Here is a 24425-nt window from a genome sequence, read left to right as displayed (position 1 = left end):
TTGCTTTCACACATTACAAAAACCGTAACTTGGGAATTCAAAGCATGTAGCCAAGTTGGCGCATTTTGTCAAAAGCTTTAATTGCCTTATCAGTGAAATAGCTAGAAAGTTGCAGTGATGTAAAAGCAAAGTACTGTGAAGCCTGGAGATCTGAAATAAATACAGAACTTGCAAGAAAGTCTGTGGAGTGAGAAACAGAGCAAATGTTTCGAGTTCAGTATGAAGTCTTCAGAACTTCGAAGAAGTTGCAGAATCTATTGAAGAATTGTGTGAGGTTTAGGTGTGCTGTTTCTTGGTCTACTGTTCTTAAATGTCAGCTTTGAACTACCCCAGGTTTCAGCTTCCCAGAACAGCCAAAGGAAAAGGAAGCAAGGACCATGTTATTTTTGTTCGTATAGAAAATGACCTTCTTGGTGGCACTGGCTTTTTTGATGCCATCCTGTTAATATTGGTGTAACTGGCGGAAAAGATTATGGAATTTTATGGGAAAATTGTCTTCAGTACAGTTCAAGTTTCTGTGGTCTTTGCAAGTTTTAAAAACATGCCGCTCGAAACTGACCCAGCACACTGAGAGTTTCCACTGATTGTGCTTCCCTACAGACCTTCAAGCGGGCTCCAAAATTGAAGCTGGATCTTTTGGGCACCAGGACACAAATGTGTATTTTTCTTTTTTTAATTGCCAGGAGCGGATCATTTTGTCCAGTGGAACTATAAAAAAAAATCTATGTTTTCAAATTCTTCTGAAGATTTCAAACTCTGATTACTTACAGGTGGTGATGGATCGATACTGTAATTTCAAATGCTTGCTTTTTTGTGATTAATCCCATCGTCAGTTGTATTAATCAAACTTTAACAAGTTGCCACTTGTGACTACATCAAGGAATATTTTCATAGAAATTTTAAAGCAATTATTTTGGGGGGGGGGGGGAGTTTTAAAACTCTGCCCTGTTGCACTGGTTTATAGCAGATTTTGCATTTGGCAATGCTGTATGTAAATAAGTTGGAATGAAAACTCGTGGAGAAAAAAAACGTGCAAAATGGGTGCCATTTGTGCAAAAGTCTGCAATTGTGCCCACCGAATTAACTCTATTTAATATATCTGTGTATCTATCCATATCCCGATCATCCTTTTTTAAATAAATTTAGAGTACCCAATTCACTTTTTCCAATTAAGGGGCAATTTATTGTGGCCAATCCACCTACCCTGCACATCTTTGGGTCATGGGGGAGAAACCTTATACAAACACAGGGAGAATGTGCAAACTCCACACGGTCAGTGACCCAGAGCCGGGATTGAACCTGGGACCTCGGCGCCGTGAGACAGCAGTGCTAACCACTGTGCCACCTGCTGCCCGATTATGCTTTTAAAAAATCTGTCTCTCCTCCCCTTCTCTCTCGCTCTCTCCTCCCCCCGCTCTCGCCCTCTCCTCTCTCTCTCTCTCTCTATATCTCTCTCTCCTCCCCCTCTCTCCGCCCCTCTCTCCTACTGCCATCTCTATCTGTCCAGCTATATAGATCCATCATAGTGATATTACCATTCTCAGAGTTGCACTATAATTTATTATGGTCAGCTAACCAATCTGTCCAGAGGAACCTTCCAATTTAGCAATCCTAGACGAAAATGTGTTGTAGGTCACTGTCGTAGATTTTTTTTTAAAATGAAAGCCAATAGCATGAGGTGAGTTTGTAACTTCACAGTATTGGGTTGGCATTAGATGATTGTAAACTAAATATAAATTACTAAAAATGTTAGACCAAATCTGGCTGTCAAGTTATTTGCTGGATCTGCCTAGTTAAAAAAATCCAGGAGTCAGGGCTTAACTTGGTGCTGAGAAGATTTTCCAGCAGGGGTGGCACAGTGGCGCAGTAGTTAGCACTGCTGCCTCATAGTGCTGAGGAACCAAGTTCGATCTCAATCCCAGGTCACTGTCCGTGTGGACTTTGCTCATTCTCCCCATGTCTGCGTGGGTCTCACCCCCCACAACCCAAAAGGATGTGCAGGGTAGGTGAATTGGCCACGCTAAATTGCCCCTTAATTGGGAGAAAATGAATTGGGTTCTCAAATTTAAAGCAACATGAAAAAAGTCATTGCGGTCCACCCAACAAGGCCTCCTTTTATACCATAGCAAAATAATTGTTCAGTGTGAACGAGGCAGAGAAACTACATTGTCTGCAATTTAATAAACCTAATTGTTTGCATTCCTTACAGCCAGATGAAAACTCACTGGATTTCTCCTCATGCATTCTACGTCCTGGGATTAAAAATGCGAAAGAGCTAGCCTGTGGAGTTTGTCTGCTGAATGTTGACTCCAGAAGCAAGGTAAGCACAAGCTATCTAGAACTTGCTCACATTCCAATATTTACTCACTTGATGGACTGATTTCACATAATTGATGAGTGACTTGCAAGAAGCACGTCTAGCTAAGTGAGCATTTGTCTGTACACACTGATGTATCTCTATTTTATTTATAGTTAATAAAATCAGAAAACAGATGTGAAAAACAAGCAACGCATTTCAAAGTTTTGCTAGTTTTCGTGTCTCAAATAGAGTTCCAATGCCGTGCATTGCCAAGCGCAGCATGAATTGGAAGGACTGGGTTTGAACCACAGCCTTAGCTGGAAATCGTACTCAATCTCAATCCAGCTGATGAGTTGTTCCCTCAGCCAGGTGGCCTGGCCCATTACACGCTGCAGAGAGAGCTAAATCAACATTCATTAAAGTTTTAGCAACTGCTATAACTGGCCAAAAAGTATCACCAACTGGCTGAGGAGATGTTTCCAGACATTTCTTCCTTGCCTCCCACTTCTGACTCCTGTTAACTAGGGTCTCCTTGTAACCTGAAAATATATGCAAGGGCATTGTACAATAATTTGAGCAAAAATAACTTTTTGGCTGACCTTTTTGAGGATTAATAATTCTGCTGATGTGGTGCTAACCAGAATACTTATTGCAATATTCCAGGAGGACGAAAACTTGGAGGATCATCCTAAACAAGTATGACCTTCTAAAAGTTACATTCTCAAAACATCTCATCTGCCAAATGGCTGTCGAATTGGGCTAAATTAAAATTAACCCTCGAACTGCCTGCAGGGATAATTTTAATATCTTTCCTTTCCTTTCCTACACTATGATCATTTTGGGGTCTTGCGATTAATTGGAGTGGTTTAAAATCTACTGTCTCCTAACAAATGCTGACGGGTCTCACTTTCTTCTCGCTAGTGTTGTGGTTGTCATTTTTGGATTGCATGGGGAAATTGGTGTTGCATTCATCAGGAACGGGTAGTTTCAACATGCATGTTGGTGAAATTTATTGCATTTTGTTAAAACCGTAAAATTCCTTGTGTTTATCAAATGCGCCACATTATAGCTAAAATGCGGAGTTGAATGCAACATGGGATTGCTTCAAATGGGTGCCCTGAACTAAAAAATGCTCATTCCCAACTGTATAAACCTAATGCTTAAAATGTGCGGACAGAAGGTTCAGCTGGTGTTTGGAGGACTCCAAAATGAATACGCAAGTCATTGTCCAAGAAGGAAAGGAATGTTTGCTCACACATAACCTGGCCATTTCATTATCATAAACAAGTTGTACCATAGAGATACACAATCATGCATCCAATCAGCCTGTATTTTAACAATTTTGATGACTAGGCTAAAAACAAACAAAGTGAAGAGCAAGTTTTAAGATCACAGCCTGTACTGATTTTGGTTATCTCGGCAAGAGTGGTTTGAAGCATTTGATAGCTGGCAACAGTTAACCTAAACTGAGAGGTATACAGGAGCTCCCAATGGAAAGCCTACTTATGCTTGTGAATGTTGGGCGAGAGCAGAAACAAACGCAAAGATGATTTCCACCATTTAGGTACCATGCTAGTTGGCTTTTGGCATCAATCGAATCCGTACTCCAACGTGTGACACCATCTTGGGGAGAACAGGGAAAATTTGAAACTAAAATTCACTATTTGGTCTGTGTTAATGTTGCCCTTCGTGTCCCTCAAACAGCAGGGTATCCCTTCAATCATGATTCAGTTAATGCTGAGCTGTGAGATTGTCTGGTAAATGTGATAGCCTAGTTCTATAGATTGACCCTGCATAGCAAAGGAAAAATGGCTAGGATACAATTATGCTTAAGGAATTGGGACTGATTTAGCTCAGTTGACTGGACAGCTGGTTTGCGATGCGGAGTGAGGCCAACAACAAGGTTCAATTCCTGCACCAGCCAAGGTTATTCATGAATCTTGCCCCTTACCTGAGGTGTGATGATCCTCAGGTTAAATCAGTGTTTTTCAAACTTTTTTTCCGTGGACCCATTTTTACCAACCCGCCCGCCCTTCGTGACGGTCGCCCTTCGCGACCCACGCCGGTCGCCCTTCGCGACCCACGCCGGCCGCCCTTCGCGACCCACGCCGGCTGCCCTGTGCAACCCACCGTTTGCTCTTATCTTGTTTGCTGCTGACAAAAATTCAGGAAATGGTTTTGGGTCCCATGGCCCTCGTACACGCGCCTCCAATGGAACCTGTTGGATGAAGGTGAAGCCTTTCGGTGTCGGAAAGTATGGAGTCTCCAAAGTTCTGCATTTTTTTCCTGTAAAATTTTATTAAATAAAACACCCCTGAACATGTAAAAAAAAATGAATAAAATAAATGATAAAAATAAAATGAATAAAACCCCCCGAACTGGTAAAGTAAAAAGCTGCGACCGTTTTCGGTCGCACTGCGCATGCATACCCGATTATCGGCGCGCATGCGCATACTTTTGCCCATGTGCGCCGCTGATCTGGCACGCATTCGTAGTGCGGCCACATTTTTTTTACATGTTCGCGGCCATTTTGAAGGCCGCTTGCTGCCGGCCTTAGTAACAGCCGGCTGTTGCATGCAGATTTGCGCGATTGGGAGCGCCACGACGGACGGCTCCGCGACTCTCCCAACACCCGCCCGCATCCCACCCGCGGGTCGCGCCGCCAAGTTTGACAATGACTGGGTTAAATCACCACCAGTCAGCTGTCCGGCTCAAAAGGGGAAAGCAGCCAATGGTCACCTATGGCTATGGTGACTTTACTTGCTAAAGGAATAAAGTATGAATGGGTAGAATTTATTTATTTGTAGATAATGAGCATTTGGTAAATGAATTGAGTGAAACCTTCACAACAAATTTTGCAAAGGTCTGTAGACAAATTTTGAATTTCATCCTTCAGAAATTTAATTTGAATCTAAATTGAGAGCCTAAATAGAAATTCCAAGTGTTATAAAAATTGTAATAGGAATCATTCCGTTACTATTTATAGATTTTTAATTGCTAAATTGACAAGAAAGAAGGATGTCCCAAAGCACTTTTCAGCCAAAAGAATTTTTTTTAGGTGTAATCACTGACAGCCAATTTGTTCATGACGCACTCCTACAAAAAGAAAATGGCACGGTCATCCATTTTAGGTGCTAATTGAGGTGTGAATATTGGTTTGGAAACTGGAAGAACACCCTGCGCTTTCTTTGACACTGCCATGGGATATTTTATTTCTAGCTGAGAGGGCATATGGGGCACTGGGTCAACATCTTGCTCAAAAGATGAAACCTCTGTCAGTGCTGTGCTGAACTATAATAATAATAGTAATATTTCTTAGTGTCACAAGTAGGCTGACAATAACACTTCAATTCTAGTCGCCACACTACCAGAAGGATGTGGAGGCTTTAGAGAGGGTGCAGAAGAGATTTACCAGGATGTTGCCTGGTATGGAGGGCATTAGCTATGAGGAGCGGTTGAATAACCTCGGTTTGTTCTCACTGGAATGACGGAGGTTGAGGGGCGACCTGATAGAAGTCTACAAAGTTATGAGGAGCATAGACAGAGTGGATAGTCAGAGGCTTTTTCCCAGGGTAGAGGGGTCAATTACTAGGGGGCATAGATTTAAGGTGCGATGGGCAAGGTTTAGAGGAGATGTACGAGGCAAGTTTTTTTTGCACAGAGGGTAGTGGGTGCCTGGAACTCGCTGCCAGAGGAGGTGGTGGAAGCAGGGACGATAGTGACATTTAAGGAGCATCTTGACAAATACATGAATAGAGGGATACGGACACGGGAAGTGTAGAAGATTTTAGTTTAGACTGGCAGCATGGTCAGCACAGGCTTGGAGGGCCGAAGGGCCTGTTCCTGTGCTGTATTTTTCTTTGTTCTTTGTGAGTTACTGTGAAAATCCCATAGTCACCACTCTACAGCACCTGGTCGGGTACACAGAGGAAGAATGCTCAATTCACCTAACAAGCACCTTTTTTGGGACTTGTGCGAAGAAACCTGGGCATCCGAAGGAAACCCACGCAGACACGGGGAGAACATGCAGACTCCACACAGACAATGACCCAAGCCGGAATCAAATCCAGGTCCCTGGAACTGTGAAGCAACAGTGCTACTAACCACTATGCTACCGTGCAGCCCTGTAATTTTTGAAGTGGGTATTCTCCTACGCATCCTTCATAAACGACTGCTATTCCATGAGAAGATATTGTAACAAAGGAAGCATTTATGTTCAAATTCAGTTAGTTAGGCTTGGTGTTCTTAATTAATGTTCTCACAGCACAGTAGGGGTTACTAGGGCTACAGGAGGTTGCTCTCACTATTCCGATAGTTTGAGGATAGAAAATCTGGAGACATGGTTTACGTCGTCACTGGCAGGCGGGACTGAGAGCCAGCAAGTCCGGCTCCAGAGATCGGGGCGTCATCTTTAAAGTGCGCCGCAGACATGGAGAGCCACCCCTTCAATCTTCGGGGTGACCCCCCCCAGAAGTATCAGGGACACTTCGGGGTGACACCCCCCCCCCCCCCCCCCCCCCCCCCCCCCCCCCACTCCTCCTGCCATAATGGGCGCAAAGTCTTGCTTGACAATGGGTCCAGATTTTGTAGGGGACTGTTTCAGTTCTCCGACCCACAGGAGTTGCAGTCATGTCATTCTGAAGCAGTTGCAGGATTGTGATGAAGTTTTTTAGACATCCAAATTTCTGGAAGCACAATCCACAGAGCCCCGTAATTTACCAAGTCAAATGCAATGAAGAGTACCCGGTGTTCTCGACATTTTTCTTGGATTTGTCTGGCGACAGTTTAGAGGTTCCTCTGGAAGGTCTAAAGCCACAATGTGTCTCTGGGAAGATTTCCTCAGCCATAGAAAGTAGGTGATTGAGGAGAATGTGTCAGGATTTTCTCTGCTATGGCCAAGGGAAATACCTCAATAGTTTCCACAGCTTGATCTAACTCCCTTCTTAAAGACAGGGATCCTACAGCAAGATCTGGACAGGTTAGGCGAGTGGGCAAACCAATGGCAGATGCAATATAATTTGGATAAGTGTGAAGTTATTCATTTTGGAAGCAAAAACAGGAAGGCAGATTACTACCTGAATGGTTGTAAATTGGGAGAGGGGGGTGTGCAGCGGGATCTGGATGTCCTTGTGCACCATTCGCTGAAGGCAAGCATGCAGGTGCAACAAGTGCTAAAGAAGGCTCATGGTATGTTGGCCTTCATTGCAAGAGGTTTTGACTATAGAAACAGGGTTGTGTTGCTGCAATTGTACAGGGCCTTGGTGAGGCCACACTTGGAGTATTGTGTGCAGTTTTGGTCTCCTTCTCTGAGGAAGGATGTGCTCTCGAGGTAGTGTAGCGAAGGATGGGGATGGCGGGACTGTCATATGAGGAGAGATTGATTAGGTTGGGATTGTTCTCACTGGAGTTCAGAAGAATGAGGGGGGATCTCATAGAGACTTATAAAATTCTAACAGGATTAGACAGGGTAGATGCAGGGAAGATGTTACCAATGATGGTTGTGTCCAGAACCAGGGGTCACAGTCTGAGGATTCAGGGTAAATCATTTCGGACAGAGATGAGGAGACATTTCTTCACACAGAGTAGTGAGCCTGTGGAATTCATTACCACAGGAAGCAGTTGATGCTAAAACTTTGAATATATTCAAGAGGCGGCTGAATATAGCACTTGGGGAGAATGGGATCAAAGGCTATGGGGAGAAAGCAGGATTAGGCTATAGAGTTGGATGATCAACCATGATCGTGATGAATGGCGGAGCACGCTCTAAGGGCCAAAAGGCCTCCTCCTATCTTCTGTGTATCTATGTATATTCTTATGGAACTGTTCTTGTTTGTGTGGGAGATTCTGATAGCTTTTCTATTGAAAAACCAGGAATTATGATATTAATCATTAATGAGATTCTGTTGGGATTAATTAACTTAGAGACTTATGAAGCTGTCTATGATGCAAATCCTTCCCATCAATTATGTGCCCATTTTTAATGTCAACTGGGCTGGTTGCACCCGAGGTTCATAATTACTGTGGCAAAATCTGGCTGCTTTTATTTCCAGACCCTACAGAGTCTTCCGTCAAAGACTAACCTAGCAATATGACAAAAGTGTAATTGCTACAATCTGCTTATTCCCATCAGGAGGCCACCTAGTATTTAGTTAACAATATACAATAACAACACCACATTCCCACAACAGCCTCCCCGAACAGGCACCGGAATGTGGCGACTAGGGGCTTTTCACAGTAACTTCATTGAAGCCTACTCGTGACAATAAGCGATGATTATTATTATTTTGTTCACCTTAGAAACAGTACTTTAGCCTCTCTGATTCAGATGGACAACACTCATCTCTGGGCCATCCAGATCAGGAGGATTTTAGGCATGTACAAGAGTACGGTGATCTGAGCAAAGGTATTAGAATTCATTGCACTGCTCCTAAGGGCTTATGTTTCACACTCCTCTTCAATGTCTACCAACCCCAGTTGGAAGTGTGCACGAGTAGACCTCAGATGAAAACAGGATTCGGCTTGTCTGTAAGGACTTCCTCTGTTGAATGGCTCATACTCAAATAAGAGTCACTTGGAAAGGATGGAGAAGACGACAACCTCTGATGGGGCTGGTACTTTGGTAAGGGTGTCAGCTCATGGAGGTGAATAGGGAAGGTGGCATTTTGAGTCTGATGCATAATGCTGCGATCCTCTGAACAACATAAGGCTAGAACCACAAGGATATGTCAGAATGATGGAGTATTTAATTTGAACAGTCTAAAATTATAGCCCCCGAGCCTGTCACCACGCTGATCTCAAATTGTAACGCTATTGTCAACCTAACAATTAAGAATTCATAATTACTAGTTTCACTGGTGGTGGGGCAGTGCATTAGCTTGAAAGAACGCTAGAAATGTTCAGTGGGTCAAGCAGCATCAGTGGAGAGAGAAACCAGGTTAACATTTTGCGTTGATGACCTGTCATTAGATATAGAGATGTAACAGGTTTTAAGCAAGTACAAAGGCAGGGAAAGGTTAGGGGGAAAGTAAAAACGGGAAGATTTGTGCTGTGATGGGATGGAAGATAGAGTTTAAATGACCAAAGGCAAGATGGTGCAAGGCAAAAGGAGATGGTAATAGGACAAGTAAAGAAATCAAAGATAGGTCTAAGGGACTATAAACGAAGAGCAGAATCATCATCAAAAATATGGGGATACAGGTTGTCTGAAATTTAGTCGAATGTTGAGCCCAGATGATTGTAATGTGCCTAATCGTAAGATGATGCGCTGTTCCTTCATCGCAGCATTTCAACATTTCAAAGGCACTGTTTCCTCCATGACATCCTAGTCCATTCCTCACGAACACCGAACAGCCTCCCCTGCCTACAGCACTTTTCCATGCACAGGATTTGCCAAATCTGCTCTTTTGCCTTCACCGTTCTCGCCTTCCAGATGAAACACTCCTTCCAGGTCAAACAACAATCTTCTTGTAGTTCTTTTAAGTTAGTACATACTGTATTCGTTGCCCTTGATACAATCTCCCATACCACAGTGGGGAGACTAAAGACAAATTGGGTGACTGGTTTGTGAAGCACTCCGTTCTGTTTGCAAGCGAGACTTGAGAGTTTCCATTCACCTGTTATTTTAATTCTGTATCCCACTCCCACTCTAACCTCTTTGTCCTCAGCTTGCTACACTGTTCCGAAGAAACTCCACCTAAGTTCAAGACATAGCACCTCATCTTTCAATTAGGCACTTTACAGCCTTCTGAACTAAACTTTTGATAATTTCAACCCCCATTTAATGGACGATAGCTGTTGGTCACTGAAAGCAAGCATGCAAAGGGTCGGCACGGTGGTGCAGTGGTTAGCACTGCTGCCTCACAGGGCTAAGGTCCCGGGTTCAATCCCAGCCCTGGGTCACTGTCCGGTTGGAGTTTGCACATTCTCCCTGTGTCTGCGTGGGTCTCACCCCCACAACCCAAAGATGTGCCGAATAGGTGGATTGGCCACGCTAAATTGCCCCTTAATTGGGGAAAAAAAAGACTTGGGTAGTTTAAATTTATAAAGGAAAAAGAAAGCAAGTATGCAGGTACAGCAAGCACTTAGGAAGGCAAATGGCATGCTGGCCTACATGCAAGGGGGCTTCAATACAGGGCCTTGGTGAGACCACACCTGGAGTATTGGGTGCCCTTTTGGGTCTGTTTAACGAAGAAAGGATGCACTTGCCATAGAGAAAGTGCAGCAGAGGTTCACCAGACTGATTCCTCGGATAGTAGGATTGTCATATGAGGAAAGATTGGGTCAACTAGGCCTGTATTCACTGGAATTTAGAAGAATGAGAGGAAACCTAATTGAAATGTGTAAAATTCTGACGGGGCTGGATGCAGGAATGTTGTTTTCTTTGGCTGGTGGGGGTATCTAGAACAAGGGGCCACGGTCTCAGGATATGGGGTAGGCCATTTAGGACTGAGATTGAGGAGAAATGTCCACTCAAAGGGTGGTGAATCTGTGCAATTCTCTGTCACAGAAGGCTGTGGAGGCCAAGTCACTCAATATATTTAAGAAGGAAATAGATTTCTGGACTCTTAAGGATGTCAATAGGCATGGGAAGAGCACTGGAGTATGGTGTTGAGATAAAGTATCAGCCATGATCGTGTTGAATGTTAGAGCAGGCTCAAAGGGCCGAATGGCCTACTCCTGCTCTAATTTTCGATGTGATGATTCTGTTATTTCTCTTTTATCCCTCTTCTAGATGTGCCTTTTGTTTCTTTACTTGTCCCTTTGCCATCTCCATCTGCCTTGCACCGTCATATCCCATACCATTCAACCTTTACCCTGCCTCAGTACTTGCATAAAATCTGTTACATCTCCAACTTTTTTTTGTTCTGGTGAAAGGACATCAAGCTACAATAACTATTTCCCTCTACCAGGCCAGCATTTTTGTTTGTTTTTATTTCAAATATCCAGCATTGGCAGTATTTCCTTTTTGACTTATTGCTGATAGTTGTGTAGAAAACCGCTTGTAGTTTCTTTTGAGTAGAGCAACGAAACCTGAGGAGAATGTTCTTAGTGAAAGATTTAGGTTGAATTTAGTGGGTGAAATTGTGACTTTACTGGCATGCAGTGTTGAAAAAATTAATCCTTTGAGGATGGGGAAACTGTAGCTCCAATATTTTTGATTGTTTTAAAGAAGTGTTTCACTGCAGAGGAGTACTTTGTGTTCTCATTTATTTCATAACATTAAACACTTGAAATTTGTGGAAATATTTTTTCATATGTTCCTTAATAAAGTTTGTGGCATTTTCAAGCTACCATTCATTCAGTGCTTTAAAAGCAACACAGATTGCAGTTTGTATGTTATCAGAAATTTCATTGAATGTGTTTCCTTTTTCCTGTGTTGTCTGCCATTATTTGGTTCTTTTCATTTATTGCACTGACTATTTTGAGCAGAGTGAGATAAAATAAAACAATCTTTTGGAGAGAGATGAGTTTATGCTCATTAATATTGATGGACAACTGTATAATTAAGCAAAATTGTTTTGTAATCAATTAGGGTTTAGAGACTAGGTTAATCTTGATTGGATTAAATAAAGTTATTTCAGCTTATTACTAAATATACTATATTTTTTGCCTTATGAATAGTTGCTGATGCGTTGTAGTTTATTGATTTGAGATCAGAATTAGCACAGTTTATAATCAAAAAGAAAGGGCCCCTCAACAACGACTAAAGCCCCATCTTACTAAACATGCATCATGCACTGTAATTTTTCCCATTTTCCCAAAAATAAAATGAATTTTGATTGAAACTGTGTGAGTATTCACCTTATCTTCATCAGCATCACATTCTGCCACTTCAGATACTTTTCCCATTGGCCAAATGTTTCCCCCGAAGGCTTATTTCAATTTGTGTAAAGTGTGTCGCTAGATTGGCTTTCAGTTTATTTTTGTTTCCCCCTCACTTGCTGTGTACGTACTATGACTCATGTCTCATTTGACTTCTTTCGTCGAAGCAAGTTACACTATAATTGTGATCTGCTGTGATTGCAGAAAGAGAAATTCCAGGAATCTGGAATTTGCTTGAGTGTGGGGCTTGTATCTTTTCAGATGAGGGATGGCAATGCAATGAAAATCACTGCAGCACAAAATTGCCCAATTTACTTGCTCACAATCTGTAGAATTCTGTTCTTTTCCCATTTCAAATTGACCCATTAGTTATGGAATTCAGTTGATAGCAGAATTACTTTATACCTTAAACATTGACACTATAATGATCTGTAGTTTTCAGTCGTGTGTTATCATTATTCTGATTGAGGCATTGATGCAAAATTGTTCCTTCATCCTATTCAGCAAATGTTTTAATAGGGAATATTTTCATTGTAGAATACTTGCATGACCTTCAGTGTGTGTTTTGCACAAACTCGTAGCCTTTTTTTTAAAGAGTATCATGTGTTGAAGGGCCTCTTTGTAGACTCCTGGAGCCTGATGCAAGATTCATTAATTGTTCAGTCTGCAAGCTTAGGCCAAACCTGTGAAGGTGGAGCTTTCGCAAAATTGGACCCGGAGAGTCGATATATCTAGCTGTGATTTACCAAAGATTTAACAGTTTAAGAGCGTTTCCCTTAAAATCCTTCCACGTGCGCTAAGTTAAATTGAAGACTGGATTCATGAATGATGTTCAGATTTGGTTTATGACGAGCATCTCATACATTGGAATTGTTACATAAGAACACCTTATGCTCACACCTTTCAATTAATATTGCTTCAAATCCACTCAGCCTTAAGCAGCTGGTAAATCAAAGTATAACTGAATAAATAGCAATAGAGGCAATAATCGTCGATGTGAATAGAACTTGGATGTCTTTTTTCAGACTTGTAAAAATAACTTTTAGTTCAAGTGAATGTTATGACATAGAGTTTTTTAAAAATTTGTTTACAATCATTTATAATTTTCTGCAATACATTAACCATTCTTCATTGACTTGTACATATTTACTGTATATATTTGTGTATAGTTGCAGCCCCTAATCAGTTACACCACCCAATAGAATTACATAACCTTTCTATGAGTTGAGTCGATATTAAAATGCTCTTGTCCACCATAATTGGTACTTCATACCCACAACTATATTTGACTTCTTCTTAATTTACTACACTCTTTGAACGTTGTGTGACATTTAAATGGCAATGATTTCATTCCTGGACTGTGGCACCAATTCTAAATTTCTTCCCCCTGCATTTATTCTGCATGCCATCCTATTTCAAGTAAATGGTGAGAACTTCATCTAGGGTCAGGAAGGAAGGTCACACTTAAATATTTACAGCATTAGAGGAGCAGAGTGAAGCAATGGTTGGATAGGCATGAATTGACATGGTCCTGCTTGGTCTGCCTTTGGCAATTCTCCTTCACAAGCATGGAACCTGAGGGAAGATATGACCCACACACTAGCTCCTACTTTAAAACCCCGAACCTTCCTTGTTCTATGTGCAGATATATACAGTAACCACATTTGATGTGAAACCTTTACTGGAACATAAGTGTATATTAACATACGCGGGTAATGCTAGTTGTGTTTAACCTAAAGGTTCTTATTGCTACTTTCTCCCCTCCAGGCCTTCAATTCAGAGAGTGACAATTTTAAGTTGTCTTATGGTGGTCACCAGTATCATGCCAGCTGTGCTAATTTCTGGATTAATTGTGTGGAGCCTAAACCGCCAGGCCTCATCCTACCAGACCTGCTCTGACATATTGACGTGGGAACTGAGAGATATCAAAATTAACTTGTCCACTGCTTGCATCTCACTGACATTTCACTGAAATTGGAGGATTTAGCCCGTAAAGGAATTCAATTTACAACTTTTATTTTTTAATGTATATTTAATGTGCACCAATGTTGTTTTGAAGTTATTTACATGTTACTGTCTAAGAAAAGCTAAAGAGATTGCAGAAAAGTGATCCTTCCAAAAGGTGTGCAGCAGCATTCAGATTCAAACCGACTTGTGCTTAACCCTCTGTTCCAAGATGTTTGAAGTCCAGAGGTTACGATTGCACTTAATAGATGCAGAGAGGCGGCATTGGTTTAAATGTTACAGAATTTTAAATGGGCAATTTTACTGGCAAATGTTAACCTCACTTTAGTTTTGTAATTATATGAAAGGTACTAAAAGTCTTTATTTTAAATTATTTAAATGTCTGATAGTCAAATGGGTAAACATCTTACTTCACATCCTTCAGATGTCCCTAAATTAGCAAGGACACTGAACGAACCTTATGATGGTAGTTGAGTGCTTCCTAATTTCAGGGGGGAAGGGAAGGAATAAATGATGCACAGATGGACATGGAATTACACGAATGACAGAACCTTGCACATATCCATACCTCACTCTTGTTGAATTCCATGCAGCACATGGCAGAGTGGAGATGAAAACTTAAAAGGTTTGCAGAACACATCCAGCAGTGGGTATTGTATATAGTGTGTCACCTTATGGACCAATGACCTTCACAATGTGAAAGCTGTTAGAAAGATTTTGACCAGTCTATGTAATCGCTGTGTGAATTTAAAGAATCTTGAAACTGCAAACTGTTTTTATGGCTGCACTTTTTCTGATGCGTTTTTTTTCTGGAGTGACAAATTAAGTCAAAGTTGAGCCTACGTCACCCAAGAACTGAGCTAAATTGGAAGCAATGGGTTATCAAAATCACTTGTACTCTGTGGAGTCTCCTTTAAGTTGATGGTGTAAAATTGGCCAAATGGGACCAGCCACCTTTTATACATCTCCCCTGACGAAGGGAGAAATATCAGAGGCCAAATTGATATCACCTAACATCAAACCCCCCCCCCCCCCCCCCCCCCCCAAAATGTTCAGTAACTCCTGAATGTAGGATGAAAAAGCTGTTTCTCCTTTTGGCACATCTTCTCAAAGTAACATACAGAAAATTATTTGTGTTTTATGAATGTACTGTCTTAATATTGTGAAGATACAGTACTGAAAAATATATTTGGGAAGGCACTGAAGCAATGTTGTCCCTTTTGTAGGTCTCCTTTAGTTGCGATTTAATATTTATCTAAATCAGATGCAATTAAGGTGCCTGATGAAAATGTCCCAGTCAACATTCTTTCATAATGTACAAATTAATTTAAATTTTCATTATGCATAGTTCTGTACTGTTTAGTTTAAGCATTTATGTTTATATATCGAAACATATATAAAATTATGACACCCTCTTCCTCCTGACGCAACCTCTTTCAGTGTAGATCTTACACTGTTTGTTGTGTTTGCTCAGCACAGGTTATGATGCATTCTGTCGAAGTGGGAACTGCAAACTATGAACGAGTGCAGACATATTTTTTGGATGAGCATAAACTTAAGCACTAGGGAACCCAATATTGGCCTGTGCAAACCTCTACCCATGGGCCAAGTGCTCCACTATCCCTGGAATCGCTATATTGGATTTGACGATTTAAGTATTGAATTCCACTGGAGTAATCCAATTCAATAGAACTCTCCCGTGTGCAATGGTGGTTACAAGGGTAGATGCTTTTTCTAGAATATCCATTATTAGCTTAAATCTTTGCAACAAAACTTCTGCTTTATAATAAAACGTCTATTTCAAAAAAAAAAGCTTTAAATTACTAAAATTGTTGCTGGAACCACAGAAACAGAGCCAGAACCGAGCCAGGTGCAGTGGGAATGATATTGATCACTGCACAATAAATTCTGTGAAGGCCACAAAATTACTACCCACGATCATGTTATTTGATGATTCAAGGACTCAGCTCTGACTTTGTCAATCGAAACCTTTGTGTGAAGGAATGCATACGTTTATAGCATATTTAAAATGAACTTAGCCATGACAAATGTTAAACGGGTGGCTTGGGAAGAAGTACCTCTGAACAGTATTTGCATTATATGAACTGTCTTTTAGATGATTCAACTCAGGTCTATTGTGGCTAAATGAAGTACAGAAGTGAACTCGGTGCTTTTCTGAGTTGGTTGAGTCATCCCAAGTGCATGTTTGGGGGGGGGGGGGGAAACAGGGAACATTTTGTTTGATTTGTATGTAAGGTGTGCAATCTTAAACTGTAAATTCACTTTTACGTTCCCTTTATCCATGTAACATACTGAGGCAATTGTTGTCCAAGTGATAATTGTAATCATGGGGTGGCCAGGGAGGGGTGGATTTACAAGCTTTGCTTTGCCTGTACAATTTATTTATTTTGCTGATTACTTGGATCAACTGCTTTGTGTTCATTCAAAGTGAGAAATTAAGAGCGTGATGAAACGTTTTAAATGCATCACCAATCACAATATTGTATTGAGCCTAAATTCTCACTTTTTGCAGATGAAATATATGTGACCGGTATTGGGCTACATTTTGTTTTTAGCATGCGTTCCGAATAATGAACACCTCGGTTTCTGTTTTAGCATGCGTTCTAAATTATAATTTTAATAAAGAATGTAGGATGAAAACATGTTTATAATCATGTTAATTAATAAGGATTTAAACTATGGGCTTAAAAAGTCATTAGTTAAGGAAACAACTGGAGCAGTCTCTTATTGGCAATATAGTATAATTGAATGTGCTTTCTCTGTAATGACTCAGCACTAGTGTTAACGTCAGATTGGGTTTCTCCTCATTGCCAAGAACTCCAGTGTCCTAGGTTACTGTATCCAAGGTGATGTTCCCGTTGCTGTAGTAACCTTGTGCATTGTTACAGAATGCATGGTAGTCATTTGGGTGCTGCAGGTTTCATCTACTTGCCGAAACATTAATAATTCCTACAGGATTAAAAATTTAAAGTGCAATTATATCAAAAAATAGATTGGACAATTTCAATTCTCTTCTCCCCCCCCCCCAAAAGGAACCAACACACACGGTGCATAAATACAAGTTACCCAGCAATACATCAAAAATCCAAGACCACATCTTTGAAAATTTAATGATCACTTTTTACTGTAAGCCTTTGATCCATAAATCAAATCTGTCAACAAAACGGTTTGCTTAATTCTTTCACGTATTCTTTTACTAAATTGGATTGTTTTCAATTGACTTGAAAATATCTTTGAATTAATCGCATTGGCATCTTTTAATGGTTACTTTGGAAAGTAGAATGCACAGGACCAGAAAGGGGCCATTGAGGTTCATCGGGTTTGGCAAAACATCTGGGAAATATCTTGACCCGAGCTACCTCTCGGACCGCGATCAGATTTTTCTTACGGTTCTTAGTTGTGAGAGTCTTTAAACGATCAGGAGGCTCCTCTATTCTCCCCTTCATATGACTCCAAGCCATGCTTCAGTATGGTTAAAGGGACAGGATTCCAGTCACTGTCTTCTGTCAATGTTGCTTTCATTGTAAATCAGCAGAGGCAATCTGAATCTTCTTACACTTCCACCAATGAAACAACTGATTTTGTGAAGATTGGATCGTGACATGATAACAGGCAAGTTTACATGAGTGTGGACCTTCACCAAAACACTTTTAACATTAACTCTGTTCTCTCCATAGATGCAGCCTGATCTGCTGCATTTTTGGTTTTTGTTTCCGATTTCCAGGAGCTTTGTGCTCCTGAATTCTACTACATTTGGCCCAAATTCATCTGTAATAAGGTGAGGAAAATTGGCAAGTGTTTCCAATCCAGGCCTCTACTGATGAGCACTGGAAGCAATGGGGTTGTCGCTGATCAGATCAGGCTCAGCTGTGATGTCTTCTGAGTTGCTATAGCCTGCCTTGTCGCGACGCAGTCCAAGATGATGAATGACTTGTGAGATGAGGTACCGGAAATTAAAGGCAAAGCTGAGAACAACATTATTGTTTGTGACCTTGCATCAAGTTTAGTTATGAATGCAGCTTTCCGATGAACGTTGAGATCTTCAGCTTGACCCAATCTTTTGGAACTTCATTGTTTTAGAGTTTGATCTTGGATCATTTTACAAACCCTGCCTGTTCAGGGATCATTTTACAAATCTTGCTGCCTGTATAGGGCAACACGAAGATGGTGTCTTTAATCCAGGGGGCAATAGAAATATATACTTCTAGCTAAAGCTGTCATGGCCCTTCGTCTTTGCTTTTATCCAGTATGTAGTTGAGCCATTAAGATTTGATCTCTAGTCTGTGTTCACTTAGCGTATCTCAGCCTGAGCAGCAGGCTGGGAGCTACAATTGGCAGCACAAAAGTGTAAGAGGAGGAAATGGGCCAGGGTTCTTGTTCCTGATGGAAATCCAACCGTCCCTTTTGGGTTGAACATTGGATAAAGTTTTGGGTTTCCAATTATAAAAAACAGCCTGCTGAAACTTGCAGTTGAACCGATGCAAATGGTGACCACTTGGTCATGACTGAAGGGCAATTGTCACTTTTGATCGCTGGCAAGGAGTAGATGCTGTTGGGAATGGAATGGGGGGATAGAGAAAGTATAAAACCAACCTACTCCCGTGATATAGCTTATAACTAAATAAACAATAGTAATTCCAGAAGCCTGGACCAATAATCCAGAGCACTTGGGTTCAAATCCCAATGTGGCAGTTTAAGAATTTGAGTTCAGTTTAAGGACAAAATCTGGAAATAATGAACTGAAAGCAACAAAAAGTGGTCACTGTTGGCTTAAAAATCCATCTGGTTTATTATTGGATTCAAAATCCATCTGGTTTATTTCTTTAAAGTTTAGCGTATCCAATTCATTTTTTTCCAATTAAGGGGCATTTTAGCATGGCCAATCCACCTAGCCTGCACATCTTTGGGTTGTGGGGGTGAAACCCACGCAAACACAGGGAGAATGTGCAAATTCCACACGGACAGTGACCCAGAGCCGGGATCGAACCTGGGACCTCGTTGCCGTGAGGCAACAGGGCTAGCCACCGTGCTGCCCTAAAATCCATCTGGTTTATTAAAGAACTTTAGGGAAGGACGCCAGCTGACCTTCACCTGTCAGATATGTATGTGACTTCGGTCTTAAGTGATTGACTCTTAACTGCCCTCTAAAATGGCTTACTGAACCACCCAGTCAGGGCAACTATGGCTGGACAATAAATGCCAATGGCACCCACTTCCTGAGGATTTAATTTAATAAAGAGAATTCACATACAGGCACGTACCTCTAGACGGGGCTTTGAATGTATCTGTATTCAAGCTTTTATACTTGTGCCTCTGCTGCTCTGTTCCAGCTGCCTGCTCTTTCAAAAGACGTTGGCTGTATTTTAACAAGGTGTTTGGCGGAAGTATTGGTAGCTGTATCAAATTACTATATAACTGATTTTTCCAAATTGTTCTGTTGAAAGTATAAATATTGCTTAAATTCATTAAATGTTTTGGGCTATCGGGAACCAGAAGTATAATGAAATAAAATGCTTTGTGACTTGTTGATCAGAGATAGCTGACTGTGTGTTTAAATTACACTAACGTACTGTATGCTGGATCCCCAAATCAGAATTATTGAGCAATCTGGGTACGCTGAGTTTTAAACAGCTGGGAGGTTTATCCATTTTTTATTCTTGGAATGTGGACGTTGATGGCTCGGCCAGCATTTACTACCCATCCCTAATTGACCTTGAGAAGGTGGTGGTGAGCTACCTTCTTGAACCGCTGTAGGGCATGTGGTGTAGGCATATCCACAGTGCTGTTAAGAGAGGGAGTTCTCGGAATTTGACCCAGCGACCGTAAAGAAATGGTGATATATTTCTTAATCAGGATGATGGGTGACTTGGAGGGGAGCTTCCAGTTGGTGGTGTTCCCATGTGTGTCTGCTACCCTTGTCCTTCTAGATTATAGTGATTATGGGTTTGGAAGTTACTGTCCATAAAGGTTTGGTGAGTTCCTGCAGTGCACCTTGTAGATGGTGTACATGCTGCCACTGTGTGTCAATGATGGAGGGAGTGAATGTTTGTGGATGTGGTGCCAATCAAGTGGGCTGCTTTGTTGTGGATGATGTTGAGGAATGTTGTTGAGCTGCACTCATCCAGACAAGTGGAGAGTATTCCATCACATTCCTGATTTATGCCTTGTAGACGGTGGGCATGCTTTGGGGAGTCGGGGGGTGCGTTACTTGCCGCAGGATTCCGTGCCTCTAGAACATAGTACAGCCCAGAACAGGCCCTTCGGCCCTCGATGTTGTGCCGAGCAATGATCACCCTACTCAAACCCACGTATCCACCCTATACCCGTAACCCAACAACCCCCCCCCCCTCTTACTTTTAAGGACACTATGGGCAATTTAGCATGGCCAATCCACCTAACCCGCACATCTTTGGACTGTGGGAGGAAACTGGAGCACCCAGAGGAAACCCACGCACATACGGGGAGGACGTGCAGACTCCACACAGACAGTGACCCAGCCGGGAACCGAACCTGGGACCCTGGAGCTGTGAAGCATTTATGCTAGCTACCGTGCTGCCCTAACAGGGTACATACAATCCCTGCCCAAGGCATCCCATCCTCAGATAAGTGATCAGGCTGGGGGATAATTAGTTCAGAAAGTGGACAAGTGAGCTGGAGAATGGACTATGGCCCGGGGCAGTAGCATTCATCAGGTGGAGTGAGTCAATCTTTAGGAACAACGGTCAAGGGGGACATTGTGGTGGCTGGGGTAGAGAAATCAGTCTCCAGGCTAGAGGAAATGAGCAGCCGAGGAGCAGTGGTCAGGGCAGGGGATTTGCAGCTAAGGGGAAATCGGTAGTCAGGTCTCGAGAATAAGCACCCAAAGAAGCCGTAGGACACTATGTTCAACCATCCACCAATGGGCATACGCAAACTTAACCAGTAAGCCCCTACATGTCCTAATTTCCATTAAATCTTAGCGATGTTATAGGGTTATTGGTCTGACTGGTTCCAAAGATTACAAATTATTTTATTTGCTGCTGAATATCCACCGAAGCACTTGGATTTTGCACCATTATTGCATTTGACATTTTTATTTTCTTGCCTCCTTAATAAGTCCTTCCTTTTTGCCACTGAGATTTTTGAGATCAGGACCATAGATATAACCCTGTATCCTACCACATCTTTAGAATGAATTACTAGGTCATCCTCCACATTAAAGCTTTGTAGAAAACGCTTAATCTATCCCATCTCAAAACTTAAATTTTCACTGCTTCTGGATGGTCTATCACACATGTTTTTCACCCTCTGGGTTATTTCTTAACTGTGTATTCACTTTTTGCCACCTAAATCCATGGCCCTTTTGACCTTTACTAATGTTACATATCATAGTTCAGCTGACTTATTCACTTAAATACGTTAAATATCTCTAAGCTCCCTTTTTCTAATGTACCCATAACCTTTCGTCAAAGTTTCTCAATGCTATTTATGGCCTTAGCTGTTCTTTGTATTCCTCGAGAGAAATTGGTAATAAGTTATTCAGTGTCCTGTGTTGATTTGTACAAGCCAGTTATCATTTCCTGGCTCTTGTGTTGAGCTATATGTACTAAGATCATACTTGTATTTACAATATCGATGTATGTTGTTCTCATTTTCTTTTACCCAAAATTCCAGATCCTATCCAGTGGGCAGCACGGTAGCATGGTGGTTAGCATAAATGCTTCACAGCTCCAGGGTCTCAGGTTCGATTCCCGGCTGGGTCACTGTTTCCTCCCACAGTCCAAAGATGTGCGGGTTAGATTCCGGTTTCCTCCCACAGTCCAAAGATGTGCGGGTTAGGTGGATTGGCCATGCTAAATTGCCCGTAGTGTCCTAAAAAGTAAGGTTAAGGGGGGGTTGTTGGGTTACGGGTTTAGGGTGGATACGTGGGTTTGAGTAGGATGATCATTGCTCGGCACAACATCGAGGGCCGAAGGGCCTGTTCTGTGCTGTACTGTTCTATGTTCTATTCCTATGTCATTTTCTGCAAGTTAAATGTTGGGCCAAGAACAGCAATGGCTGTAGAATGACTCAAAACAATATCCTATTAATCATCTCTTTCCACATTGATTCTCCTCCCTTAACAGCTACCCATTGCATGCTCTGGCTCAAACAGTTATCTGCTTTCACACCTCCCTTCATTGTAAAGCAATTACCCACATGGTACTTCTATCAATAGCAGTATATAAATAAGTCCTTTCCTTTAACTGTATAAAGTTTTCATGAGCAGGGTGATCTTATAATTCAGGCAATAAACATGGTAGGACACTGTAGTTCCTGTTTGCAAGATGGGATTAACAAGCAAGGAGATAAATGTCAAATCCACCCACAGAGCGAAGCCCATTCGTAGATCTGATGGAGAGCAGCTAATTCAGCATAGCAGAAACTGAGACTGTGCTGTTAGATATAGCTGAGTTCTTTACCAAATGAAACATTTGGGGAAGAGGGAATTTTGAAATTGCTCTCAATCTAAACATGCATATTGACTGTTACCACTGAACAGATTTTCCTGTTTTGCTGGACGAAACTTAAATCTATTTGATGTGAAAACATATTTGTAATGATGCATTGTATTTTCTCTGGAATGTTAATGCAATGAGAATGCAGGTATTCTATTTGATATGAATATGGTAACCGTCTATCTTATTAACTCTTTGATAGATTTTTATCACCCCTACGCCCATATTAAGGCTTCAGAATGTCGTTAAACCCTGTGACACTATTTTGAGTGGTTTGCTTGTAACGTATTCCCAATGATATTGGTTACTCTCTTGTAATCCACTGAGAGACATTTAAAGTAAATATGAACTCTCAGCAGTGAATTTTTCATTTCCAATACTTGTTTTGATGAAAATAAATTCTGCCTGCTTTGTCATACTTTATGAAGCATCTTAAAGTGAGTTTGCAATGTGTCACGGTTGCATTAGGCAGTGTATTGCCGAAAAATGGACCTTGTAATGCAATGTGTTACATTAATATTGCTCTAGGATGGGCAGCACGGTGGCGCAGTGAGTAGCACTGCTGCCTCACGTTGCTGAGATCCCAGGTTCGATCCCGGCTCTGGGTCACTGTCCATGTGGAGTTTGCACATTCTCCCCGTGTTTGCGTGGGTTTCGCCCCCACAACTCAAAGATGTGCAGGGTAGGTGGATTGGCCATGCTAAATTGCCCCTTAATTGGAAAAAATGAATTGGGTACTCTAAATTTATAAAAACAAATGTTGCTCCAGGATCATCTTCAGCAGTCACATTATTATCTGCCTGTGCGTGACCTGAACACACTCTGTTGTAAATTATTGAGGCAAATGGGATTGGTGCTTGACTGAAGTTTGTGTGTGTGTTAGAGCAGATAAGAAAGTGGTGTTCTGAGTAGAACAGTTTGCAGACACCTTTGATCTATAATAATACCTGATCTCTATGTTCATGCCAGAATCAATTTTTCATCGTGAATGACGATTAATATTGAACCATTGGAAGTGTGCAATTAAACTGTTTGATGCTTGTTTGCGTAGTATAGTATATTTTGTTTTCTTGTGTGCGTGCAAATTAAATGGCAACCTGAAAATTCTGTCTACATTACATAGTTTCCAGTTATATCAAAATCTTACAAATATTTTATTGTGCCTATGTATCTGTGGTGCAGATATCGTTTGACATTTTCATAGTTCGAGAAGGCAGTTTTGGAAATATTGCCGATTTTTTTTTTTTTTAAACACAATCTAAGCAAAAAATGTCAACAGCCTAAAGACAACTACTGTGCTTTTCTGATAAAATCAGCAGAAAACTAGCAATGTTTAAAAGCCCAGCATAAACACAAATTGTCCCAGGCTCAATCTCATGAGTTGCCCAAAGGGACTTATCAGGCAAGCATTCACTATGTAGTTTTACATTTATGAAACCGGTGTTTGTGTGTTCTCATAGTTCCGTGAAGCCGAGATCTAGGAGAGATGCAAGACCCAACTATATCATTACCAAGTTATATTGATACCTGTCCATGGGAGTCAAAATGCACTACTTATGTTTTCAACGCTCCACCATTGGTATCCATGAACTGCCTAGTATCTAGAATTAAACTCATTTGGATTTTGTTTATTGTCACATGTACCAAGGTACAGTGAAAAGTATTTTTCTGTGAGCAGATCATTAAGTACATGAAAAGAAAAGGAAATAAAAGAAAATACATAATAGGGCAACACAAGATACCCGATGTAACTAGATAACACCGGCAACGGGTGAAGCATACAGGCTGTAGTGTTAATGAGGTCAGTCAATAAGAGGGTTGTTTGGGAGTCTGGTGACAGT

At 41.4% G+C, this 24425-nt stretch overlaps 1 protein-coding gene across 11 annotated transcripts in view; it reads left to right on the top strand.

Annotated features, from left to right (window-relative positions):
- synrg (synergin, gamma) overlaps positions 1-14856 on the top strand; it is a 109009-nt gene extending 94153 nt beyond the window's left edge. For 6 of the 11 annotated variants that reach the window (XR_005462627.1, XM_038814403.1, XM_038814402.1 and 3 more), the window contains 3 exons: positions 2210-2320; positions 2963-2995; positions 13889-14856. Coding sequence is in view for 9 of the 11 variants with exons in the window: in XM_038814403.1 (XP_038670331.1) it covers positions 2210-2320; positions 2963-2995; positions 13889-14020 (276 nt within the window). In the remaining 2 variants the exon portion in view is untranslated. Of the gene's footprint in view, positions 1-2209; positions 2321-2962; positions 2996-8596; positions 8703-13888 lie in introns of those variants that run through there. The other 5 variants (XM_038814406.1, XM_038814398.1, XM_038814401.1 and 2 more) reach the window with 3 other exon arrangements.
- Positions 14857-24425: the final 9569 nt, after the last annotated feature.

The sequence above is a fragment of the Scyliorhinus canicula genome, chromosome 12 (genome assembly GCF_902713615.1).
Source record: "Scyliorhinus canicula chromosome 12, sScyCan1.1, whole genome shotgun sequence".
Classification (NCBI taxonomy): domain Eukaryota; kingdom Metazoa; phylum Chordata; class Chondrichthyes; order Carcharhiniformes; family Scyliorhinidae; genus Scyliorhinus; species Scyliorhinus canicula.
This window is presented reverse-complemented; position numbering and strand designations above follow the sequence as displayed.